Source organism: Ornithorhynchus anatinus, chromosome 5, assembly GCF_004115215.2.
Source record: "Ornithorhynchus anatinus isolate Pmale09 chromosome 5, mOrnAna1.pri.v4, whole genome shotgun sequence".
Lineage (NCBI taxonomy): Eukaryota > Metazoa > Chordata > Mammalia > Monotremata > Ornithorhynchidae > Ornithorhynchus > Ornithorhynchus anatinus.
The window spans coordinates 52,955,606-52,968,719 of record NC_041732.1 but is presented as its reverse complement, the minus strand read 5'-3'; the positions used below and the strand labels follow the sequence as shown (position 1 = coordinate 52,968,719).

Below are 13,114 nucleotides of genomic sequence, written 5' to 3'. Positions count from 1 at the left end.
TGATTGATTTTTTTTTTTTTTAAACGGAGTATTCAGCATTAAAAGCTTGCCATCTAACAAGTGGATTTGGTCTAGTCCCTTCGTCCCGTTCATGGAAAAAAAAGGACAAAGGTCCAATTGTAAAGATGAATTTTTTTTCTATCGGTGAGAGACCCTGAAGACGTTCACAGAAAGGCAAGAATAAAGGTCATTTGCAAGGTTAAGGTTGGAATAAATGAGGTAGAATACGATTTGCAATTCATTTATTTAAGGTTCAGGTTCAAACAGTAACGATAGCATGAAGTGCAAGAGACCAGAACACAAACCACTCTGCTCCTGACATGCCAGGACAAAAATACAAAACCCCAAAAGCAACAAAAACCAAAAAGGCTAAGAAATAGGTTGCCCCAGACATTTCCTGGCAAATAAATCGGAAGACCCAGTGGCCCATCCGATTGAAAACCGAAGTTCGTTCACGTGCTCGTATTGCAACCGGCTGGATTTCTCTTAATACAAAATGGTGGGATTTCTCTTAAACGCTCATCTTGGTTCTAGGGAGCAACATGCGAGCGACGTTAAACCGAGCGATGCCTATGTGGCCTTTGGCTTTAACCCCGTGATAGAAATGGAATTTTTTTAGACTCAAAGTCAATTCACTTACCACGGGTACAATTCCACTACCGGTCCCAAGAAGAATATCCAAGTCATTTTAAGCAAAGTATCTTTGGAACTTATGAGACCAGCTCCAAGGCCGGATTTTAAAATATTCAGAGCGGCAGGCATAGTCACTGGGGAAAATAATTCACTAAATATCCCATTTCCTGCGCTGCTTCCTACTTCTAACTGAAGTTATCCAGAAGAATGTGTCAACCTAAATTGCAAATGTGCTTTTACTTCCCCGTAAGAACGAGCTGAGAAAATTCAAGGTGACTGACTGCTTTTGATGCTCCGCTTGGTTCAGGTTCCACGTTTTAGATCTGGGATCCAATTCTGGCCTACGTGCAAGGAGGCAAGACAACGCGGAGGCTCTGATAATGTACCTGGCTGGCCCGACAACCTCTCCGCCTCGATGACTGATCTTCTGGGATCAAGATTCACTACCGAGTAGCCTCGATTAGGTGCTACCTCGACGGAACGTGTGCAATTTGGGGTGCGGAGAGGGGATCAAAGGTCTGAGAGATCTACGTCGTATGGAACTGGTGAAAAAGGCACTACGTACAAGTCGGCAGGACAGGAAGGCAAGAGGAGAGTGAGGGAGACCGTTTTCCGTTCCTGCAGGAAACAGGGTGAATGAATACAGCAGGGTTTGTTTATACTTCCATTTCTCTAGAAGCCACTCCCTTATCTTCCCACCCACTACGGGGAACCCAACTTGCCTTACTTAGCATCAAATTCTCACTGCTGGTGAGCTACTGAGCTGACAGGGACCCTTGAGGTTCGCCTCACCTCCACCCAAGCTCAAACTCTCCCACCGCGACACATACTCGTTCCATAAATAGAGTGGAACGTCTAGCCGGGGCGCTCCGGTTTTGCAGAAGATGACTTAAGGGCTGGAGAAAAATATTCCCTCACACCAATCGTCGGTCCACCGCCTAATTTTCGGAATCAGAGGGTACCGCCGGAAAACGAACCGGATGTGTAATCCTGTCACCTTCCGTGCAGGAATGAATTTGAAGCGGAAAGACTGGACAGTGACCGTTCTGCGCGTCTTTTAACTCTAGAGCCACGCGGGGCCCAGTGACATCCGCGTCAAAAGCGGGCCTCCAAAAGGAGCTGCTGCCTCCCCTTCTCGTTGTCCCAGGTTTGTGGACCTGAGACACACCTCCTAGGCTGTCGAGCAGCGGCAGACTTGTCCTTCGCATCAGAACGGAACTAATTCGGAATGAAAAGCAGGACCACACTGAAATCAGGCCCAAAATCCCGCAGGAGACCAAAGGCAGAGAGCACGAAAGGACCCGACACACAGCTAAAGAGAGCCAGGCACCTATCTCACGTCACTCGGACAGAAAGACCGTCTGCGGTCGATTCGGTGACAGCCTGATAAACGCGGAGACCAGGAGCTAAGGACAAAATGCCATATTTATATTTCACTTTGGAGGACGCAACTCTTAGTCTTGGGATACTGAGGCTTAAAGAAACGGACTGGTTTCCTAGGAAAACTTTCCAACCTTTGTGGTGCTTGAGAGAGGTCTACGACTTTGTGACTTGACACAGCCTGCCTACATGAATCTTCCTGCCCTGCAATCGAAGTGAAGTATCATTAGGAGGTCTGAATTCCATCCTTAAAAGAGACAAGTTTGAGGGACGGCCTACTTAAGACTACTGAGGCAGCTCCGGATTTTCTCCAGGACGCGGTAGGTCGCTAGCATCTGGTCACTATCTGCGGACGCAAGTCGTGTCATTCAAAACATGGACATCTTGGCAGCTTGCAAACATTTAATAATAAGAAAGATATTACAGTTTCAGATCTGAACCAGGGCACAGAGGAGATGAGAGGTTGGAAAACCGACCTTTACGAAATACCCTTTAGAGCAGGTAAAGTGGTTTGCTGAATTGAATTTTAAGTTCAGGACTTGATCGGCACATCCCCTTTCTGTTACTCAAGAACTGAACGGCCACATTTGACTTTTTCCGAACGTATTCACCCACACCTACTATTTATCCTAGCAGAGATAACCCCAGTTAAGCCCATTTACCCATCATCAGACGGTTCCTCCAAAGCAGCACAGATGTTTTGCAATGCACCTCGTTTTTTAGTGTCGAACGTGAACACCGACACACAACTACACTTTGTCGATTACTAAACTTCAACCGCTTCTACCCACAGTAACGGGGAAATGAACGTTTACAGAAGACACCCCATGCCGGGCACGGAAAACAGAAACCCCGGCTTTTTAATAAAGGGATTCTCACATTGCACGACTCACCTCATCTTCTGAATTTTTACACCCATCTGAGAGCTCTGTTGGCGTCGGTGAGAAAGCTGAACGGCGACTATTCGGTAACAGACGACAACCTCGAGTTCTGATCTGTGGTCAAAAGGCGAAGGGATCGCCTTACACGTACGCACCCCAATTCCCCATATCTTTCAAAGACCAAATTCCTAAAATGGCTTTGATTTATCTTAAAAAAAAAAAAAAAAAAGGGAAATCTGTATGATTATGAGGATTCCTTTTTCCCATTAGAAATAGAAGGGAAAGCCTCAACGTGGCAGAACAAAGCAGTCTCGCGGTATTAGACACCTAAAGGATACGCGTGTGTGCCTGTGACAACGAGGCTACGTGGCTCTCAATATTCAAAAACAAGAAATGTGTTTAAACCACTAACACAAAGAAATATTCCACTGTGCATTTTGTTTTGTTTTTTTTTTTTACAAAAGAATGACTTCTGTCATTTACATGGCCTCGTTCACCTACATAATTCATCCGCCACGCAGGTGCCGAACATAATAAAATATTGCTCAAAAAGTCATAAAAATATATATTATCTCTTTCCTTTACCATTTCTGCATATAAATATTTTACTGAAGAACATGCATCATTTAGATAACAACTGCAAGAGTGCCTCATATAAAAAAAAAGTGTGGTTCTTTGACATTTAGCAATATATAAAACGATTACAATACAATAGTTAAGTAGCTATTAAAGAGTTAAATCCAAGAGACAGCAGTAAACAGTTCTTTGTATAAAAGTCCATGGGGGGGGGGGGGGGGGGGGGAGGAGAAAAAAAGTTACACAAAAATAGGGGCTAATAAATGCACTGTAAATACAAAAGGGCATTATTCCATCTGCACATTCTTCAGTCTTTTCTTTGGACTCCAAGCCTACTGCTCGCTCTTCGGCTCTTCCTGTTTTCCGTGAAGATCTCGGTCAACTCTGCTTAGTGAAAAATAAAGTCAAATAACAATAATAAGCTTCACCAAGTGAAGAGACACGGACTACCAAGCAAGCTACCATTCGTACTAGCCGTGGCTATCTTGCTCTGCCTCTCGGCGATTTCTCCGAGGAACGTTTTTAGTACTTGGAAATATCGAACTGTTAAAAAAAAAAAAAAGCTCTGCAAAGAGGTGGGGGGGGGGGGGTAGCCACAGTTTCAAATGGTGACCTTTGACAATCGCTCTCGGTACGTTAATTCTCTTCTAGCTGAGAGCGATAGGGCCAGGAGGGAGAATGCCAAATGACAAGAAGAGGACATTACGAAGAGACAAAACAAGGACACGTTGCTAAGCTAACGTCTGCTGTCTCGAAACAACCGTCATCACCATCAGTTATTACAGTGGCGATACATGACGGTCAACTTTTTTTTTTTTTTAACGGGATTTCCTAAGCGCTTATCGGGTGTCGGGCACTGTTCCGAGCACTGGGGTGGACACGAGCTAATCCACTTGGGCACAGTCCACGTCCCACACGGGGCTCACCGTCTCACCCCTCGTTCGGTAAGGGAGGTGACCGAGGCCCAGAGAGGTGAAGTGACCGGTCCAGGGTCACGCGGGAGACAAGCGGCAGAGCCGAGATGAGAACCCAGGTCCTTCTGACTCCCAGGCCCGTGCTCCATCTACTAGGCCACACGGCTTCCCAGTCTACAGTGTGAGGCGAGGCCAATTTACTGCTGAGCGGGTGGTTTCAAAAAAAAAAAAAAAAAAAAGGGTGCACACGCCGTGTAAACACCTGCCGAGGATGGTAGGAAATGGTACCCAGCTACCCATAAGTCGATGCTATTTGAAAAAGTGTGACGTATTTTTTAGGCATTTCGAACGTGCTAAGAGTTTCCATATTTTATGCATCGTGACTTTTCTGAAGATTTTCATGCGGCTTGCGGGGCCGTTTTTGAATACCCAATTCCTTGAAACGTAAAATTCCTGTTGGTGTTTTTAGTGTATACACTTAAATCTGCTACCCATAGGCTCCCGCCAGGTTTTAATCCCTAACTACGAGCGCTCCACCATTAATTCTGAAACCGATTTCCTCTCACCTACTCATCTAGTGACATCTGAGACCTATGAAGATGGTTTTCTAGAATGCAAGGGACAGGTAAGCCATTCACGATATTTACAGGCTGAATGGACTGCCTTTTCTTGACGACGAGATGATCCAAAGCTTTTAGTACAGCGTCTAGGTGCTTTAAAAAAGATAGGAGACGCCCAGTATTGCTGTTCTGTCCAAAATTAAGCACATGCCAAGATAGGAAAGTTCAGTAGTGTGCTACTGTGCATTTATGCATATAACAGGGAGGGAAGGGAATGCAAGTGGGAGGCTCTTTTCTGGAGAGCCTTTCAGGCAAAAGTTTGGATGGAAAAAAACCCCCCTAGGGATTCTACTTTATCTGGCTTCAGATTTATAATAATGACTGTGGTATTTGTCAAGCGCTTACTATCCGTCGGGCACCTTACTGAGCGCTGGGGTGGGTAAAGGCAAATCGGGTTGGACGCAGGCCCTGTCCCACATGGGGCTCCCAGTCTCAATCCCCATTTTACAGATGAGGTGACCGAGGCACAGAGAAGTGAAGTGACTCGCCCAAAGTCACACAGCAGACAAGTGGGGAAGCCGGGATTAGAACCCAGGCCCCTTCTGCTTCCCAGGCCGGTGCTCTATCCACTGCGCCAGGCTGTTCCCCACATTTTTACTCTCTCCAGGGCCTGAAATCTCGCCTTGGTAATAAATGAAGGACTACGGAAGGGACATTAACTTGCCAACGCTGCCGAAGTGCGTTATGTGATTTGAAAGGAACCTGAAAAGAACGAACACATTTCTCTAGCTGCTTAATTTGAGAGAGGCAGCGGGGCTCAGTGGCAAGAGCCCGGGCTTGGGAGTCAGAGGTCATGGGTTCGAATCCCAGCTCCGCCACCTGTCAGCTGCGTGAGGGTGGGCAAGTCACTTCACTTCTCTGGGCCTCAGTTCCCTCATCTGTAAAATGGGGATTAACGGTGAGCCTCACGTGGGACGACCTGATGACCCTGTAACTACCCCAGCGCTTCCAACAGCGCTCTGCACGGAGTAAGCGCTTAGCAAATGCCAACATTATTATTATTATTAAAATGGGGATGAAGACTGTGAGCCTCACGTGGGACGACCTGATGACCCTGTATCTACCCCGGCGTTTACAACAGTGCCCTGCACATAGTAAGCGCTTAACAAATACCAACGCTATTAATTTGCTACCAGGCGGTTATAATCTAGTAGGGGGAGGAAGACCTAGGACTAACCGGGTTTTTGCTGTGTGGACAATCGGGGCTCGCAAAAAAGCCCCTCGAAATCCGATCCCAAGTAAATTCCGACTCCCACGGAGGGGAGTGTTCTCACTACCTGTTTGGGATCGAACACAATTCTTCTGACAACACACACGTAACTGGATAGACCATTACGTGATGCTGGTAAAATAAATGACTGTGTGCAAGGGCGTGGCATCATTCGATATGTCAGCACTATATCATGACTCACCTGTCTAGTGTAATAGGGGATCTGAGTGTGTATTTAAAAAGACATGCACGGATGCATTTCAGAACATCGGCTGCTTCCCAGAACGCCCAGAATGTGGTCATAAACTACAAAAACAGCAAATAATTTCTTGGAGGACAAAGTTCACTGCTCAGAATTATTCTGAATTCTTGCGGGTTCTTCTGTGGGTTTTGGTTTGTGCTTTTTTTTTTTTTTTTTTTACCGCCCCCCCCCCCCCCCCAATCTTTAAATATCTCTGCGACAATAAATATCGTCTTTAGTCCTTCGTGAAAAAAATTAGCGCTTTTTAAAAGGGGGCGCTGAATATTCAATCGTCTAAAATTAGACTGCAGCCCGTCAATGGGCGGGGACTGTCTCTATCTGGTGCCGATCCGTACATTCCAAGCGCCTGGTACAGTGCTCTGCACATAGTAAGCGCTCGACAAATACTATCGAATGAATAAAATCTAATTTTTTAAATGGAGAGTTTACGATTCAAAAAAATCCCAGCTACCACTTTATCCTCATGCCTCTCCTCCCCTCCTTTTGGTGAGACAAAAAGAAAGATAATGAGTTATCCTTGTAAGTTACGCACAAAGCGGAAGGCTCAGAATCAAACTTGAAATTAAAAGCAGAGGGGTATGGACCGTTACTTCACAGTGACCAAGCAGTAACTCTCTAAAATGACTTCATCGTACGTAGGATTTGCTTGACTGGTTAGCAGACCGTTTAAACTTACACCCACAGCAAATTCAATACACCGGTTAGCCAAGGAAACGACGCATCGCAAATATAAACAAAGTCTCTAGTGGGGGGGAATGAGATGAGCGAAGACTCGGTAAATCGGAGGCCTTTAAAAGACGGCCCAGAGAGAAACTAAAATCTGAAATTCTAACATTTTCCACGATACGGGGAAGCCCGTGCATCCCGTCTAAAACTGACGATAAGGTATCACTGAGAGAGATCAAAGGGACGTTAGTGGTCCAACTCAATGACCCCATTTCAGAACGGTCCACTGAATGGAGGGAGACAAGTTTCGAGAGAGGCGCACCCAAGTTCTACTTAAAAAAAATCATTATTCCTCACCTGGACATGATATCGAACCACTAGCTCGTGTTTATATTTACAAATGCAGTCGCCTTTTCTGCAGGCTAACCCGTCAGGAAAGAGTTAGTTTGATGCAAATGGACTAGTCTAAATGCAAACCAGTCAAGGTGTGCATATACCTTTTGCGTTTCTTTCTACACTTTTCCTCTTCATACCTTGGTAGGGAAAAGTTATTCGGGTAAATAAAAGTTAAGACGACCGAGAAAAACTTGAGAACAAAAAAAAAAAAATTAAGCTACCAAAATAGACATTCAGAGCGCTATAAAGCTTAGAAGTGTAATACGCATGTCAGAAGCATAATTCATTTTGTAGCTTCTTGGTCTTCCCATACAAAAGAGAGAAAAAGATACCAGGAAATGAATTACAAAATAATCAACCAGACTTCCTCTATGCAAATGCAAACTGATTAAAAAAAAAAGGTTCGGCTCAAAACAGTGCTAGTGAACTATAGGAACTGTTTTTACAGTGGCCCACCCAAGCAAGCCTTCTTTGGTGTTTACCTGAAGAGGATTTCCTAAGACAGTAGACGACCAAAGGCTTCATTCCCCCACGAGAGAAATCATCGCTTTACCGTAAGATCTCTTCCAGCTTCTCCAGCCTCATGATTATTTAATGATCGGACTGGGTTTATATCATCGTATGCCAGGTAATTCGAAAGAAAGGACACTTTTCTTTCTTCCATACCTTCGGCTCGAAACCTCCCCGGGGTTAAGCAATTCAAAATAATGAGGCAAGGGTACGTCAATTAAGTAATAACCATGACGAGAACAAGCACCGTACCTACGCAGTACATTTCTTCCTAAGGTGACATATACCGCTGCACATTTTACTAGTGGGAAACTAAAACCCAGAGATGACATTCACTTGCCCACAGTCACAGTCAAAACAGACAAACTCCGACTCTTAAATCCCAACCTGACGTTCTTTTCCCAAGATAACGAAAACTGTTTCCCGCATTTTTTTTTTTTTTTTTTTTTAAAAAGGTGAGTACCTCGCACGCCAGGAACAAAAGCAAAAGCATCCCCAAAAGGCCCAAACAAACATACATACTGTTTTATGCATTCTGGTATGCCAACATATTCCATGGGGACAAGTTCAGCTAGTTCTGCCAGGTTAAAGACGTATCTAATTTTTTGGCTGAATTTTGAGCTGTGAAATAAATATTACGTGTTAATTCTCCAATTGGATACGCCCCCCCCCCCCCCGCCCCCCAACTGATTAGTTACATTCCCTGAAATAAAATAATTTTCCAAATATTACCTAATAAAAGGTCTCGTGATTGCTAGGAGTGTTCTGATAAACCAAGAAGGATGAACTATGATTAAAGATTTCAGGTTTTTCCTTAGCCTAAAAAAAAAAAAATGAATAAAGCGGAAATAGCGAACGCCGGCATTAGAGTTAGAAGCGACTGGGATCGCCGATCTGACCCGCGCCGCAGACCTCCAACTTCTTCATAAGGAGGGTAACTCAAATGTCTCGAATCCAGGGGACTGACCCGGAGTCCGTTCCGTTCACCCGGGGCGGATTCGGGTCTGGCTCTCCTCAATCAAGAGGGGAGAAAAATGTGGCACTCTGGCCTACAGATGTCACCCCACAGATGACAGGTCAGCCAGAAGAAGACTGCGGGAGGCCCGCGACACGGGGGACTCAAAATCGGGCCTGTGGCCCACAGACCCAAATCGCCTACCGCTCTCCCAAAGGCATTAGGCCGGAACGTAGGTAGGGAATAATCTACTAGCAACTGCATCCCGCTCATCAGGGTGAGAATACACGTTCTGGGGGAGACCACGGCTCATCGGCGTTTGGAAGCTACTACGCGATTTATCACGATGGAGAATTACGTGAACTGTTCCTTCAGAGGATCTCGGGGGAGGGTGGGAAACACTCCCTGTACTTAAATTATGGAAGACTTTATTACACGCAGCTCTCCTAAATGCGCGCTTTCACTACACGCTTTGAATTGAGCATAACGGCCGAAGTAGGTACTGTTTTTCCGACAACCTACGCCCTTCCGGATACGCTAAGCTTCGACGTCCGAAAAAACAGTTGGGCACCCGCATGCGGCACTGGAAACAGCGTGAGTACTGTAACCTGAGCCGCCTTTAATTCAGAGTTCAGCAAGGAAACACCCGGTGGCCTAGGAGAATTACTTTTTACATTCTTGCTTTTTAAATAAAGGCAGGCAGTTTGACTATTTGGTCTTGTTCTGTTCTGTTTCGCTTCGCTGTCCGTCTCCCCGCTTAAGACCGGGAGCCCGTCACTGGGCAGGGATTGTCTCTATCTGTTGCCGAAGTGTACGTTCCAAGCGCTTAGTACGGTGCTCTGAACCTAGTAGGGGCTCAATACATGCTGTTCAATGAATATTTACTCTGTACTAGAAAACAAATTCAAAATAATTTCAGAGACTGAGGCAATGAGACGTAGTCGATGCTACGAAAGATTCGTACTTACCTTCTGTCAATCTGCTGATAGCATTTCCGGAGCCAACCCAGACTCGGCATTTTTCTCCGCGAAGTAGCTCCGTTTAAATAAACTATCATATAATTCTCGGCTACTAACAGTTCCAAAGTGCCAATGACGTATCTGTCAGAACAAGTGAATACCGTACCTTCAGAATTGCTAACATATTATTTCCTCCTCAAATTAAAAAAAACAAAAACCAAACAAACGATTTATCCCTGAGCCAATCTGGTAATCTGAACAGTTTTAAGAACTATTAAGAAAATTGAAGTGCACAATCCAGGCACAAAGCAGGTTAAAAAAAAAAAAAAAAGTAAAAAACTGACGTTATGATGCTTACATTACCAGAGCCACCCTCCCTCTTATAATCAACCGCACCTCTCCATGGGCTACAGGTCACTTACTTAAAGAGATTGTCCATCAGATAGCGATAATTAGGCTGACCACTTTCAGGCATAAAACAAACAGCAAACACCACAATGGCATTTAAACCATCTCCATAATAACCTGAAAAAAGAAATGTACGGAGATCTGGATTAATAAATAACAGTGTTATTCCACTAGAAGGGCTGAATGGAAGTCGATTTCTTCACGGCCTGCTTTTCATAATCGTAATATTTCATAGCCACAGGTTTTTAACGTACATTATGCTGTACTCGTCCGCTCCACTGTGTATATTTCCATTACCCTATTTATTTTGTTAATGAAATGTACATCGCCTCGATTCTATTCAGTCGCCACTGTTTTTACGAGACGTTCTTCCCCTCGACTCTATTTATCGCCATCGTTCTCGTCTGCCCGTCTCCCGCGATCAGACCGAAAGCCCGTCAGACGGCAGGGACCGTCTCTATCTGTTGCCGACCTGTTCATTCCAAGCGCTTAGTACAGTGCTCTGCACCTAGTAAGCGCTCAATAAATGCGAGTGAATGAATGAATGACAGATTCCAAAGCTCAGCTTCTTTAATCCAAGAGACTCAAAAGTTCCTCCCTCCCAAGAAATGGGATACACTTTGCATTTCTCCCAATCCCATCCCTATCCGTCACTCATTAACAGCGTGGCTCAGTGGAAAGAGCCCGGGCTTGGGAGTCGGAGGTCATGGGTTCGAACCCCAGCTCTGCCGCCTGTCAGCTGTGGGACTGGGGGCGAGTCACTTCACTTCTCTGGGCCTCAGTTCCCTCATCTGGAAAATGGGGATGAAGACGGTGAGCCTCAGGTGGGACAACCCGATGACCCTGTATCTCCCCCAGCGCTTAGAACAGTGCTCTGCACATAGTGAGCGCTTAACAAATACCAACAGTATGATTGTTATTATTATTATTATTAAGAAGGAGAACCTTGAAATTTAAAACAAACCACACATAGCCAGTTGGGCCCAGGCACCTGATAACTCTCAGTCAGCCCATGGTCCCCACGAAAGACTTGGAAGTGAGGGAAGAAGCTACAGCGTCAAGCCAAGGGAATATTGGTGGAATAATATCTGAGAGAAGAAGTGTAGGTGTGTAAGTAGGGGCCGGGGGCGGGGAGGGCGGCAGGGACTAAAGGAAAGGAATTGAGAATTTCGAGAAACAGCTGGGGGAATGGGAGACCATGGAGCTACAATATTTCCAATATTTTCTGGAGAAGCAGCGTGGCTCAGTGGAAAGAGCCCGGCTCGGGAGTCAGAGGTCACGGGTTCGAATCCCCAACTCCGCCGCTCGCCACCTGCGGGACTTTGGGCAAGTCGCTTCGCTTCTCTGGGCCTCAGTTCCCCCATCTGTAAAGCGGGGATTAAAAACTGTGAACCCCACGTGGGACAACCGGATCGCCTTGTATCCCCCCCAGCGCTCAGAACAGTGCTTTGCACACAGTAAGCACTTTAATACCACCATTAGTCATATTTCCACTTTCAGGCCTAGTCGACAACCTGGGAAGCCACGGCCTCTTGAGGCTGATCAAATCCTGACCGTTCCCACACTGGAGACAGGTCGTCTTCCCATTTGCGAAGCCAGTTTAGAAACAACCGCTTAAAACGCCGGCAGAAAATGAAAGCTTCGGCAGAACCGAACCTTGCTTCGTGTATAAAAGAGAAAAGGCCCCGGGTCTCCGTGTGTCCAAGTCTTCGCGGAGATACGAAAAACATGGAACGCTAAAGAGGACCGTTAGGCCCGCCGTGGGAGGGAACGTGTCTGTTGATGGTTGAATTAGACTCTCCCAAGCGCTCAGTACAGTGCTGGGCACCCGGGAAGCGCTCAATAAATACGACCGAATTGAACAACAGACTCTCAACCAGTAAGGCACACGGTGCAGCTGAACCCCTAGGCGGCTTTCACGTGTAGAGAAAGCATCGTGGCCTCGTGGATAGAGCGCGGGCCTGGGAGTCAGAAGGACCTGCGTTCGAACCCCGCCTCCTCTACGTGTCTGCTGTGCGACCTTGGGCGAGTCACTTCACTTCTCCGGGCCCGTCACCTCATCCGTAACATGGGGGGGAAGAGGGGGAGCCCAACGTGGAGCAGGGCGTCTGTCCAATCGGACTGAACTGTATCTACCCCAGCGCTTAGAACAGTGCTCGGTACCTAGTAAGCACTTGAGAAGCACCATAGTTATGTGGCCCCCAACCATCCCAGAGGAAATGGGGAGTGGGCAGCACGAAGGCGCTCCCCACTAAATTCAAGGGCAAGGTTAAAGGGGAAAGTATAAATCAGGAGAGCATTTAAGACAGTGAGAAGGATCCGGATATTCAGAACTGCTGCCCCAAATTGAAAACGGTGACCTTGGGGGATGAGGGGAGGAAGGGGAGAGGGGAAAACTGTTAAACGGTTCCCCACCTCCATGGCTGATAACTTTTTTGTAAGGCTCGATGGCCTTCATGTCAACTCTGTGATCCTGATCTCCGATCCTGAACATCCGCCAGCGTCTTCCATCTTCTTTTTCCTCCGTTGCGGTATATTCACCGATTGATCCTTTCCTGATTACTTCAGTAGTTTTGGGCTTAGGAAGGTCGTCTGCCAAAATGAAGGAGTTGATACGTATATTGGGACGGACAACTAAAAATAAAATCAAATGCTAAGTTAACCACTTTACTATCTGCTTGGACCGCTGAATTCATTTTCCATCGCACCCTGTGCAGAGACTCAGCTTCTGAATAATCCAATCG

General features: G+C 46.1%; 1 protein-coding gene across 6 annotated transcripts in view; it reads right to left on the bottom strand.

The window, feature by feature from the left end:
• Window positions 1–225: 225 nt before the first annotated feature.
• The window catches only part of BNIP2 (BCL2 interacting protein 2), a 38,570-nt gene continuing 25,681 nt past the window's right edge, over window positions 226–13,114 (bottom strand). For 2 of the 6 annotated variants that reach the window (XM_029065074.2, XM_029065069.2), the window contains 7 exons: window positions 12,786–12,962; window positions 10,385–10,487; window positions 9,972–10,103; window positions 8,781–8,867; window positions 8,571–8,669; window positions 7,640–7,675; window positions 226–3,857 (listed from right to left, as the gene is read on the bottom strand). In XM_029065074.2, coding sequence (XP_028920907.1) covers window positions 3,803–3,857; window positions 7,640–7,675; window positions 8,571–8,669; window positions 8,781–8,867; window positions 9,972–10,103; window positions 10,385–10,487; window positions 12,786–12,962 — 689 coding nt within the window. In that variant the 3' untranslated portion in view covers window positions 226–3,802. The remainder of the gene's footprint in view (window positions 3,858–7,639; window positions 7,676–8,570; window positions 8,670–8,780; window positions 8,868–9,971; window positions 10,104–10,384; window positions 10,488–12,785; window positions 12,963–13,114) is intronic. The other 4 variants (XM_029065070.2, XM_029065071.2, XM_029065072.2 and 1 more) reach the window with 4 other exon arrangements.